The following is a 13,522-nucleotide window of genomic DNA, read 5'->3' as shown; positions in this document are numbered from 1 at the left end:
ATCCCGTTTTTTCCGTTCCCGTGGGAATTTTGGAAAGTCCTCTCTCAATGCTCCTTTACACTCTCCAAGCCACCTACATGCCAAATTTCAGCTTTCTACGACCAGTATAACGAAAAATCGATCCCGTTGAACTGAATATAAATCCCGTTTTTCCTTATCCCGTGGGAATTTCCAAAAATCCTTAAAACTGATTGTAACTATTATAATCAACTACTTCTATGCCAAATTTGAAGCCTCTGATAGTTAAAGTTACGGAAATTGGGTCATTATTTGAAAAATATATATATGTATCCCATTTATTCACTATCCCGTGGGAATTTCGAAAAATCCTGAAAACTGTTTTTAGTTGTTAGTATTATCTATTTGCATTCCAAATTTGAAGTTTCTAATAATTATAGTTACGGAAATAGGGCCATTTTGAAGTGAAAATATAAATCCCATTTATTGCCTATTCCGTGGTAATTTCGAAAAATACTTTCTTAGTGCGCGTCTACACCTATCAAGCAATATATATTCCAAATTTCAAGTTTCTAGGCCCAGCGATTTGGGCTGTGCGTTGATCTATAAGTCAGTCAGTCAGTCAGTTTCTTCTTTTATATATATATAAAGATAGATATATAGATGGATATATAGATAAATAAAATTATTTACTATGATAAGTTTCCATAGTGGCTCAGAAATCAAATTGGGTGACTGTACCTATGTGACCTATACTATTTCGCAAAGATATTTCGGCATGGGATACATTAGGTATGATATTAGTTTCAGTATCAGTTTTCCGTTATAAAATTTTAACTCTATTTTTTTGTATGATTTTGGGCACAATATAATCCTAATCACATTAAATGTACTAAGTTTCGTATTAATCTGGCACGTTGATTTTAAGTAAGTACCAGCAGTCAGCTGCAATGATCAGCCTGTAAATTCAACACGACGAACATTGCAAATGTTCCACTAGAGGCGCTGTTCGTGTTTCCATACAAATTGAGATTTTTAACGCGAACGCGATCGAGACGTATTTTGTAACCGAAAACTTACACTACGACACTGGTATGCTGTGCCGATTCTCTCAACTACTCGTATTATAGTGCCTTCAGCAACCAGTTCTCTTACATAGAAGTGTCGTTTGCGGATGTGCTTGGTTCGCTTGTGAAACTCAGGGTTGTGGGCAAGCCGTACAGCTGCTTCGTTATCCACACTAAGTGTTGGTGTTTCTGTAAGCGTAGTCAAGTCTTGCATAATTCTTGTAAGCCACACGAGCTCTCTGGCTGCTACGAGTTCAGCTTCAGTTGTAGAAATAGCAACCGACGATTGTCGCTGGCTAAGCCAAGAAATTATACCACCAGAATAACGGCAGATAACTCCAGTAGTGGATCGTGCAGTTTCTCGGTCTCTACCATGGTCTGCATCGCTAAATCCTTCTAGCACACCGGGTAAACATCGTGCTTTATATTTTATTCCAAGAGAACATGTGCCTTTAATGTAACGTAGAATACGCTTCAATTTAAACCAATCCTCTTTGCACGGGGATTCTAGTTTTCTTGAGGCAACTCCCACATCATAGGCTATGTCAGGACGTGTTCCGGCCATGAGATATTCTAGAGCGCCAACAGCTTCTCGATATGGAAAAACTACCACTTCCTCGGTTTAAGCTTTCCCTGAACTTGAAGGTTCCTTTTCTATCGGTGTTGTAACAGGGTTACAGCTGGTCATTCCAAAGCGCACTTAAATTATCTTTGCATAAGTTTCTTGGTTTATTATAATTGAAGCGTCTTCTTTCAATCGTCGTCTTTCAATTTGCAAACCTAAGTAATAAGACGCAGGCTTCGTAGTAATCTGCAGTATTTGCTTCAAGTCACAAAGGAACGTATTGTCGAGGTCTTCATCTGTAGCAGCTACTAATCCGCCATCGACGTATAGCGTGATGAGTAGCTTATAGCCATTTACTTGCTTGGTATATAGACAGCAGTCGGCTTCACACTGCTTGAAGTCCTTATCTAATAAAATATTTTCAAAGCATGAATTCCAACACCTTGGCGCTTGCTTTAGACAGTATATAGGTATAGGCTTTGATTGAGCTTCCAGACTTTTGATGCTCCATCATAATATCCTTCAGGTTATTGTACGTAAATTTCTTCTTTTAAATTTCCATTCATGAACACAGTACGGACATCAAACAAAACAAGCTTTCTTGTGCACTGGCACTCAGTACAGCTCTGATTGTTGCTAGGTGGGCAACCGGACTAAAAGTTTGATCATAGTTCTGACCTATTCTTTGTTTGAACCCTGTTACGACTGAAAAATATGTCCTTGAGGGCCAGCTATAAGGATCTAAAGGAAACACGTCCGTATCGGATTGCATTTAATAAACGACAGGGCGTTAGGAAACTACCCTACAATTGCAACTTTAAAGACTACCCACATATATATATGTATATATATTACACCTCCACCCTTAACTATGAATACAATTGGAACTTAACCTACTTAAATGGTATTACATTTTATTTTTCAATGCGTTTAATTAACTTAGCCTAATCAAATTCAAAACCATATCTTCGTACGGGTTTCGGGTTGCGCTTGGGTCGGTTAATCGGGGGTGCGGGTGAATTGCTACCAGAATGAGCTGACGTCACTACGTCCCGTCTCTGAGGACTGCTCGCAGCCTCTACTACCTCGGGTTCCCCCAACGATTCCCGCTCCGGAGATCCTATAGTTACGCTAGCCTTTGCTTCACTATTTTCTGCCGCGTAAAATCACGTCCCGTAGGTACCTCGCTTGCGTTCGCCTCTACTGGGTCCGACAGGGACACGTCGTAACTACTACGTCTTTTCTTAACCTGGTCAACATGTCTTTTAATACGTGAACCACTCTCCCTACCGATAATAAAGTTACGCGATCCTACTTTTTCCTCAATCCGACCTTCTTGCCATTTCCCTCCTGCGTAATCTCGTGCCCACACGTTATCACCCACCTTGAAGTTCCGGGATGTGCCTCCTGCGTTATGCCCTTGTCTACGTTGGGCCTCGAGTACCCTAGTTTCCACCTGCCTGTCTGCCTTCAGAAGGTCTAATCTGGATCTGAGCTGTCTACGTTGTAACAGCATAGCTGGTGATGACCCAGTGGAACTGTGTTCTACATTACGGTACATCATGAGGTAAGCTTGGAGTGCTACTTCTACGTCGCAGCCATCGCGTAAAGCCTTCTTCATTGCTCTTTTGCAGAGCTTGACCGCGTTTTCTGCGGCACCGTTTGATGCAGGATGATAAATTGCCGTATGGGTCACTTTAATGCCATTCGTTGTCATGAAATTAGCATATTCTGCACTCGAAAAGGGTGGGCCATTATCAGAAACTACTTCTTTCGGTAGTCCAAATCGAGCAAAGGTTTCTCTCTAAGTATACTTATAACCGCCCGTGCTGTAGTTTTTTGTATTTTGAAAGCTTCCAACCACTTCGTGGTAGAATCTATAATCACCATGAACGTTTCACCATGAAATGGTCCTAAAAAGTCAATGTGTAGTCGCGACCATGGTTCTGGGATATATGGCCACGACTGTGGTGGCGCGCGTGGTGGTGCGGGGGCCTCTAACGCGCATGTCGCGCACTGCTTACATAGGCCTTCAATATCGCTGTCTATTCCTGGCCACCACATAACGCTTCGCGCTAGACATTTCATTTTCACTATTCCTAAATGACCTACCTACATGCAGTTCTTCTAGTAAATTATTCCTCAATATTTTCGGTATTACCATACGGTAGCCCCAAATAATACAGCCCATATCCAGCTCATTTCACCGTACATAATATGGTTTCAGTTCCTCCTCTGTACAACCATTTGGCCACCCGGATTGTAAAAAATAATAAACCTTTTTTAGCACTTCATCTTTTGGAATATTTTCCTGGACCACCTTCCTGGTAACTGGAAGAAATTTTTGTATAAAATTGCGGTAAGTTATTTCCTGACCTTGACTTTTCTCTTTTCCGACTGGCAAGCGTGATAGGGCATCGGCCGTATTGCTCTCGCTACGCACATACTCGATCTTATAATCGTAACCAGCTAGAATGACGGCCCACCTCTGCATCCTACTCGCTGCCATGACGGGTATACCCGTCTTACTCGAAAATAGTCACCAACGGCTTATGATCCGTTCTAAGTATAAATTTTCTTCCATACAAGTACTGGTGGAATTTCCGTATTCCAAAAATTATCGCTAGTGCCTCCCGATCTATCTGGGAATATGATTTCTCCGTTGAGTTAAGAACCCGCGACGCGTAAGCGATGGGGCGCTCCCCGCCGTCCGGGCCGGGCATCAGGTGCGATATCACGGCGCCCACGCCGACGCTGCTGGCGTCCGTCGTCAGCACGAGCGGCAGCGAGGGCGAGTAGTGCGCTAATATTTCACTCGAAATTAACATCTTCTTAACCTCATTGAAAGCGCGTTTACATTGTTCACTCCATTCATACTTCACGTCTTTTCGTAATAAATTATAAAGCGGGGCTAATATGGTGCTAATATTAGGTACGAACTTCGCGTAATACATGACCATTCCCAGAAATGATCGTAACTGGGATACATTGGCCGGTGCCGTTACCTGTTTTATCGCTATGATCTTATCGGGGCGCGTGTGAACACCTTGTTTATTAATTGTAAATCCCAAGTACGTCACAGAGTCTGCAAAAAATGTGCACTTCTCTTTTTTTATTCGTAGCCCATATTTTTTTAATCTCTCAAAAACCTCATGCAGCGTAGCAATGTGCGATTTATCGTCCGTTCCAGTTATAATTAGGTCATCTAAAAATACCCCTACTCGTGGCATATCCGTGAAAAGTTGTTCCAATTTTCTTTGAAAAATACCTGGACTCGATGCTAATCCATAAACAAGTCTATTATACACAAAAAGGTCCTTATGGGTATTGATCACTGTGTATTCTTAGATTCGTCAAGTTCAAATTGCGCGTACGCTTGGGATAAATCTAATTTAGTGAATTTATCTCCCCCGTATAACTTGGTAAGTAGGTCTTCGACCTTCGGTAAGGGGTAGTGGTCCATTTCCAGACATTTATTCAAAGTTAACTTAAAATCAGCACATACCCGGATGGTGCCATCTTTTTTTACGACCGGCACAATCGGCGTGGCCCAATCGGACGTATCGACGGGCGTGATGACCCCGTCGCGCACCAGCTGTTCCAGCGCGCGCTCCACCGGCTCGCGCAGCGCGTACGCCAGCGGGCGCGCGCGCAGGAACACCGGCCGGGCGCCCGCACGCAGGTGGAACCCTACCGTGCCTCCGGTGAACCGGCCCAAGCCCTCCGCGAACACCTCACAGTATCTGGAACTGAATTCCACCTCATTGAATACACTATTCACATTGTCTATTTTATATGTAAACGCTTGCAAATCAATCTTTAATTCATTAATCCAATTTCTACCCAACAAACTAGTTTTCCCACTTTGAATTACATACAAGTCTAATTTTTTACATGTTTTTTTATGTTGCACTTTCGGCGTTATCTTACCTACCGGTTTAATCTTTTCCCCCGTATAATAACGCAACACTAAATTAAATTACTGTCTTGTAACGGACAATGTGTAAACAACTTTTTATAACATTCCTGACTAATGCAAGAGATCGAACTTACCTGTATCAACTTCCATATTCAATAACGTTCCATCTACGTAAACATCTATGGTGTATGGTGCAAATAAAATCGACTTAATGAAAAATCGAATTTAATGAAAAATTGTATACCTCGTCACTTGAATACGGTATTTGACAACTCCTGATTTTGCCATATCTTAATATTATTATGAAAATATAGATAAACTGATAGTGTTTAGCGAAGAAAAAATTTAAATCGGTTGAAAATTTGATTTACAGTGATTTTTTGAAAAATTTATACACCTGTCTCTTTCTCAAACGCTTTTCTCTATGCAGCAAGTATGGCGGTACTGGCGTGTGACGTCAAATACCAGTATGTCTTTCTCTGTCTAATCTTGAATTTCAAACCTTTATAACTTTGTTGTTTGTAAAGGTAGCTTAAAAATTGTTTTTCTATTCGATAACAGGCATTGTGTAGTTTTAATTTATAAAACATATACAAAATAGTCAAATACCGTATTATCGTCCGAATCTTCCAACACTGATACCTTTTCTTCTATCACATTGTATAACGTAGAATCTCCCCGTAACTTAGGACACATTTTTTTTAGGTGCCCTTCCTTGTTACATATCCTGCACACATATATTTTATATTTGCTTGTACTTCCATCATGTTTGCTGCCGCAAACCTTGCATTCGATCCTAGAAGTAGTGTTGTAATTCTTGTTGTGTCCTCGCATTTTTCCGCTTCCCGCTCCGCTCGATGCACTTGGACCACCGCTGCGGTCCGCCGCGCGTCCACTGCCGCCTGCCGGCCGTGACCGGGCTGTTGCTCTCAGCTGATGCACCACCGCCGCCGCCGCGCTGGTCGGGACACTGTCACCGGTTCGATTCCGTGCACAGTCATCCACCAGTGCTGCGTTCGTCTCGGCTGCCTCCATGGCTACAGCGAGCCTGTACGCCTTGTCAAAAGTGATCGAGTCGTCTTCCGTAAACAATTTCTGTCTGATGTCATCGTTTACTAATCCGCACACAAACTGATCTCTCAAGTTTTCCTTTAGACTGTCCCCTTTGAAACTGCAATCCTTGCTTAGTTTTTTAAGGTCCGTTACGAAATTAGCAATGCTTTCGTTATTTTGCTGTACTCGTTTGCGAAACTTAAAACGTTCGGCGAGCAAACTCGGTTTCGGGTTCAAATGTCCTTGCATGAGTGCCACTAGCTCCGTGCAGGTCATCGAGGCGGGCTTGGCGGGCGTACACAGACTAACCATCAGTTCGTAGGCTTCACTTTCGATCACTGTGATTAACGTTGCCACCTTAAGTTCACTTTTCACCGAATTTGCCACGAAATATTGTTCTAAGCGGTCAATGTACATTTCCCAGTTGTCCTTTGCAAGGTCAAACAGCCCCACTTTTCCAACGGACATAATTGTAACTGTAAGTTTTTAACACTTCACTGTTAGGTAAGTATACACGCGTGAAATCAGTTCGTCGCCACTGAAAAATATGTCCTTGATGGCCAGCTATAAGGATTTAAAGGAAACACGTCCGTATCGGATTGCATTTAATAAACGACAGGGCGTTAGGAAACTACCCTACAATTGCAACTTTAAAGACTACCCACATATATATATATATTACAACGACAAGCCGGGCTGTTGTCAACGGAGCCATCTGGGTTCTTTTTAATACGCAGCACCCACTTGCAGGGGAGGGCTTTTCTACCTTCTGGTAACGTGCAAGGCGTAAAAATTTTGAGTTCTTTCAGTGATTTTATTTCGCTGTTCATGGTTTTAAGCCATTTTTCACTATCGTCTCGCTTCATTGCATCTGAAAAATTTGATGGATACATTTCTGTAACAATAACAAAATCATTAAATCTTTCAGGTCGCTTAATTTCGCTACGGTCGCGAAAATTATAACGCGGCAGCGGTGGCGTCATTAATGACTGAGGCAATTGGTCGGCATCATGAAATTCTGCCTCTTCAGGATCGTCGCGATCATCTATATGTTCGCGATCTTCCAGCGGACTATGAACAATGTCTCCTGTTAGAACTTGTTCTTTTAATTCTCCCTCGAGACTTTGTACGCGATCGTTGGAATATCTGTCGTAACTTGCATATTCAGTCGTGATGGGTTTTTCGCATATTTCTGATGGCTGGCTTGTTATTTTCAATTTCATTTTGCAACGGCATTTGCATAATGTGCTCCCTCGTGTCTGTGGCGATTTCTTCTGATGCAGGGACATTATCACTGACGGCAAGTGGCTCCTCATCAAAAATTACATCACGGGAGCGGACAAGCGTTTTTTTCTTTCCGTCAGTAATCCAAATGCGATAGCAATCTTCGGCATAACCAACGAGTCTGCCTTTGATAGCTTTTTTATCAAGCTTCTTCCGCTTTTGCTTCGGTACATGTACGTACGCAGTACAACCTATAATTCGGACATGCTTTATTATCGGTTTCTTTCCATACAAAAGTTCATACGGAGTTTTATCGGTGTTTGTTGGACCGGTTCTATTAAGGATGTTTGCCGCTATATTTATAAGTTCAGGCCATATTTCTTGAGGCATAGCTTCGTTTGCATACATCATAGATCTCGCTGTCTCTACTAGAGTTCTATTTTCTCTCTCACTTAAGCCATTTTGTTCCTGTGTATACGGGGCGACAAATCTTTGCTCAATTCCATGCGAGTTTAGAACTGATTTATTGTCAAATTCGCCACCGTTGTCACTGAGCAGGCATTTTACAATGTATCCCGCTGCTTTTGTTCGAGCAATCATCAAAGCGAGTTTATCTTTGACTTCGGACTTGGGTCGCAGGAAGTACACCATACGATATCCCGTGTAATCATCTTTGAACAAAACGTACGTACGTACGTGGTATTGGAGTTTCGAATAACTAGGTTTGAATGGTCCACAAATGTCTGTGTATACGAGTTCTCCTGGTGCTGAGGCTCGAGATCGCGTGTCAAATTTTAGTCTGTGGGCTTTCCCGTAAATGCAGCTATCACATGTACTCAGTCTCAAGCGGAGTGTCTAGGCCCAGTTCGCGTTTAACTATAGCTTTAACTTGCCTCTTGTTATGGTGAGCGAGTCTTTTGTAGTAACGCTGCATAGTTTCTAACGAGTAGGCGTTTCTCACCGTTGACAAAGACTGTGCATTCTTTTGTGGTTGACGAGAACTTGCAATTTGGAATTTTATCATGCAGCGCAAGAACCGAGACCAAATTCTTGTTAATGGTCGGTACATACCAAACGTCTAGCAGGATAAAGAGTTGCCGTTTCCCTTCCACATTGGCTTCGATTATAACTGAACCTTTGCCTTTAGCACGGATCGCATTGCCATTAGCAGTTGTTACAGTTCGGTTTTCGTCAATGTGTTCAAAGTTCTGGTATAAATCGGCCTGGTTAGTAACGTGGCTTGTCGCGCCATTATCCACATACCAACTCTCGGTGTCTTGTTCGAGCGTAAAACCTTCACTGCTTTCGATTGACATTATTCCATTGATACCATGTTCGCTGCCTTTGAAGTAGAAGGCGTTGCATTGCTGCTTTTCGGGGGCTTGCCATCTCGGATCCATTTCTGACAATTTCTCACGCGGTGGGTAAAGCCTGACAGTAATTGCATTTTATCTTTCTATCCTTTTTCTTCTCGTAAGACGTTGAACTTGAATTCGTCACTAGAGCTTCTTGTTGCTGTTGTACGACTTCATTACTCAGCAGTACCCGCTCAAAGGCACATAGGTGACTGTTAAGTTTTCTATTGTTCTCTCGTTTTGGGTCAGTAACAGCCAGCTTGACTTAAAAGCAAAATATCGTTCGTCTAAAGTATCCAGGATTTTGCAAATTAGGAATAGGTCAGAAAGTTTTGTGGTTTTATCTTTCTTCGTGAGTTCGATATTCAAGTCATTCCCGGGCCACGGGGCCCCCGACGTGCGTAAGCAAAAATTAATAAAAACTTTCCAAATTTCTTTTTATCTCAGAAATGACAAAAGTTAAAAAAAGCAAATTCAATTCAATTATGATAAAAAAAAATATTTTAATTTTAATGCAAATATATATTTTTTTCTTTTGCGAGAAAATCTTTACCCTTTATAAGGGCATAAGCCCCCAAACAAATTTTTATACAGGGCCCCGCCAAGGCACGCTACGCCACTGCTCTCATTTCACATTTATTAAATAAAAAAGTGTGTTTTTTTTTATTTATTCCCCCGGTTACCTATAGTAATGGGCTCTTGACGTAATAAAGTTTAACTTCTTGCTCTAAGTATTAGTACCTAAAAATTTAAGGATAATAATTTTATTAGGGTCGTGGATTCAAACCGCGGCTCGCACCTCTGAGTTTTTCGAAATTCATGTGCGGAATTACATTTGAAATTTACCACGAGCTTTGCGGTGAAGGAAAACATCGTGAGCAAACCTGCACGAACCTGCGAAGCGATTCAATGGTGCGTGCGAAGTTCCCAATCCGCACTGGGCCCGCGCCCCGCGTGGGAACTATGGATCAAGCCCTCTTGTTCTGAGAGAAGGCCTGTGCCCAGCAGTGGGACGTATATAGACTGAGATGATGATTTTATTGATCAACTAAAAAATGCGTTTTCAGCGACCTATAAATAATATTTGTTCCTAAAATAGTAGCTATCTGTCACCTAAATATTAAAACGGTTACCTAAATATTATTAAAAAATTACTCGGAAATAATACTGATCATCAAATAATTATATTGGGTTCCAAAATAATAGACGTGTCACTAAACCTGAATCACCAAACAATATAAATGGCTTCCTAATAATTAATTATAATCACTGTAAAATAATATTGATCATCAAATAATTGAAGTGAAATTTGACGATAAGGATATTATACAATGAATGAAATAATAATAATAATATCTTCTCACAAATTACACCAATTGTCCCAGCCCCAAACTAAGCAAAGTTTGTTCTATGGGTGCTAAACAACGGGTAGACGTACATACAATTATATACATAAATACATAGCAACATCCAAAACTCAAGTACCTAACTACTAGAAACATTTGTATTCATCATTTATTTTTATTTATTTATTTATTTCATTGTAAAGTCATGTACATATTTGTGAAAGGTGTTACATTAGGTGTTATTATTAGTTAGTCCATGACGCCCTGCAAGGGCACACAATAGTTACAATTATGAAGTTAATGGTATTAAATCAATTATTACAATGTCGAAATTTATAGTGAAATGTTAATGTCAAGTTTCTGTTCATGCGTTGTAGGTTTTATTTTAATTTCTACCCATAACATAAAATATATAAAACTATAGTACATTGTCAAATAACTAAAAATATTTAAGTACTAACTTTATTTCATGTGGACGAGCTATTGAGATAAGATTTTAGAATATGTTTAAATAAAAATATGCCACTTTGTATCTTAGTCTAAGTGGAAAATTTAATTATTATTTATTTATTATTAAATTTACTTTAAGTCCAATTATTTTAATGTTTCGTTGTTCAAGAACTCGTCAACCGAATAATAACATTTATTTAATCATTATTTTTTTAGTTTATTTTTAAAATTATAGTGAGGTTCCTGTCTGATACATTCTGGAATTTTATTCGCTACTTGTATGCATTTATATTGGGGACCATTTCTGAACATTGCTAAATTTCACTTTGGCAACAACAGTTTATTTTTATACTTTGCTCTATTTCTGCGTGTGTCCTGTTTTGCCTTAAATAAGTCAGGATGTTTACGTACAAACAATGCGGAGCAAAAAATGTTCGGTTCTGGCACTTTGCCGGTCGCTCCCGCGGCACGCTCGCACACTGAGGGTCGCAGTTCTACCTAACACTCCTCCTCGCTTCGCTCGTCGCCTTACCTAACCAGACCTGCCTTAGCAGAATAGGTAGAAACATCGAAATAAGCAACTGATCTATTGATTAGGTAACAGTCTATTATCGAAAATACAAACTGAGACATGGATGCACAGAAAAACCAGAAAAAGAGACCAGCGCTGGGAATCGAACCCAGGTCCTCAGCAATCCGTGCTGCGTGCTATAACCCCTACACCACCGCTGGACCTGTGAATTTTTCCTATGCACACATCTCAGGTTGCTTTTTTTCTACTACGCTACTTAAGCAGCAGCACTAGCGACATCTATTTGTTACCCGTAAAAGTAACAAATTTGGAGTTGAAATAAAAAATACAAAAATACTCCAAAAAACCAATCATAACAGATCTATTATTTTGGTGATCGAATTTTAATGATCAAGCTAGGTTTATATTAATCTGATGAATCTGACGATTAAGAGACAGTTTGATTAATTTGATGAACAATATATTTCTTAGGGATAGAATAATAATTAGGATATCGCAGTTTAATGACAAATCTAAATTTAAGTGACAGAAAAATATATAAGTAGTTCCCAATATTTTATAAAGTTACAAGGACGGTTAAACGTAGTCGCTTCTAGAAAAGAAATACGGCCGTAGGTACGAACTTGCCGTGATCGACTTGGCGAGGCCATGGTTTCTTGGAAAAAGTTGTCGAGTTGAAAAACATAAAGACATAGTTAGAATCTCATATTATGAAGTACAAGTAGAATATTCAAGCGTTTTCGGTGTAAATCTAATAGGCATTAACATAGGTCTAGAAATATCAAATCAATGCATGGCTACTTTTAGCTGTACTAATATATAAAAAATATCTCGTTTCAGTTCAGCATGTGTTAAAGCAGGGACATCGATCATAATGGCAGACAGAAAGCCAAGGTCTCCTGAATTTCGTGATTTAAACTTCAAAATGTGTTTTTATCAAATTAAAGATGTTTTAGCATGACTTCAGGTGTTTCCTTTGAGTATCTATTTATGGTCTATTCCTGAAATGAAGATACTAAAATGACAGTCTAAAATGTCAAAAGTAAAAATAATGTGGCCAGCATGAAAGGTACAGTGCTGCTCCATGAATTCGGTTTCGTAAATAACCGATAAAATGTATATTTTACGATAGCAAAATAGTACATTACTGCAGAGGCCATGAAGTAAGGGATTGATGGACGAGTTCGGGGTAGACGGCCGAGTCGTAGACGAGGCCGGATAAAACGAGTCCAGCAATCCTTATTCTGGCCGAGGCTTGTATAGTGCTTTTCTCAAACAATGTGAGGAAATATTTCATCCATCCATTCATCCATCCATCCGTCCGTCCGTCCGTCCGTCCGTCCATCCATCCTTCCTTCCATCCGTCCATCCATCCATCCATCCAACCATCCGTCCGTCCGTCCGTCCGTCCTTCCGTCCATCCGTCCATCCATCAATCCTTCCGTCCTTCCGTCCATCCATCCGTCCGTCCATCAGTCCGTCCGTCCGTCCGTCCATCCATCCGTCCATCCATCCATCCATCCGTCCGTTCATCCATCAGTCCGTCCATCCGTCCGTTCGTCCATCAGTCCGTCCATCCATCCGTCCTTCCATCCGTCCAGCCATCCATCCATCCATCCATCCGTCCGTTCGTCCATCAGTCCGTCCATCCATCCGTCCTTCCATCCGTCCATCCATCCGTCCATCCATCCATCCATCCATCCATCCATCCATCCGTCCGTCCGTCCGTCCGTCCTTCCGTCCATCTGTCCATCAGTCCATCCGTCCGTCCGTCCATCCATCCATCCATCCATCCATCCATCCGTCCGTCCGTCCGTCCGTCCTTCCGTCCATCCGTCCGTCCATCCATCCATCCATCCGTCCTTCCGTCCATCTGTCCATCAGTCCGTCCGTCCGTCCGTCCATCCATCCGTCCTTCCATCCGTCCATCCATCCATCCATCCATCCGTCCGTCCGTCCGCCCATCAGTCCGTCCATCCTTCCGTCCGTCTATCCATCCGGCCTTCCATCCGTCCATCCATCCGTCCATCCATTCATCCATCCATCCATCCGT

The 13,522-nt window shown here is 41.3% G+C and overlaps 2 protein-coding genes across 2 annotated transcripts in view; one reads left to right on the top strand and one right to left on the bottom strand.

The window, feature by feature from the left end:
• LOC141441055 (uncharacterized) overlaps positions 1–12,379 on the top strand; it is a 36,415-nt gene extending 24,036 nt beyond the window's left edge. The window contains exon 5 of the mRNA XM_074105720.1: positions 12,310–12,379. Coding sequence (XP_073961821.1) covers positions 12,310–12,344 — 35 coding nt within the window. The 3' untranslated portion in view covers positions 12,345–12,379. The remainder of the gene's footprint in view (positions 1–12,309) is intronic.
• Positions 5,781–7,177, bottom strand: LOC141440976 (uncharacterized). Its single transcript, XM_074105607.1, has one exon. It carries the CDS (start codon positions 7,028–7,030, stop codon positions 6,089–6,091), a length of 942 nt encoding a protein of 313 aa, XP_073961708.1. The 5' UTR covers positions 7,031–7,177; the 3' UTR covers positions 5,781–6,088.
• Positions 12,380–13,522: the final 1,143 nt, after the last annotated feature.

The sequence above is a fragment of the Choristoneura fumiferana genome, chromosome Z, assembly GCF_025370935.1.
Source record: "Choristoneura fumiferana chromosome Z, NRCan_CFum_1, whole genome shotgun sequence".
Classification (NCBI taxonomy): Eukaryota; Metazoa; Arthropoda; class Insecta; order Lepidoptera; family Tortricidae; genus Choristoneura; species Choristoneura fumiferana.
The sequence above is the reverse complement of the archived record's forward strand: the minus strand, read 5'-3'. Positions and strand labels throughout refer to the sequence as shown.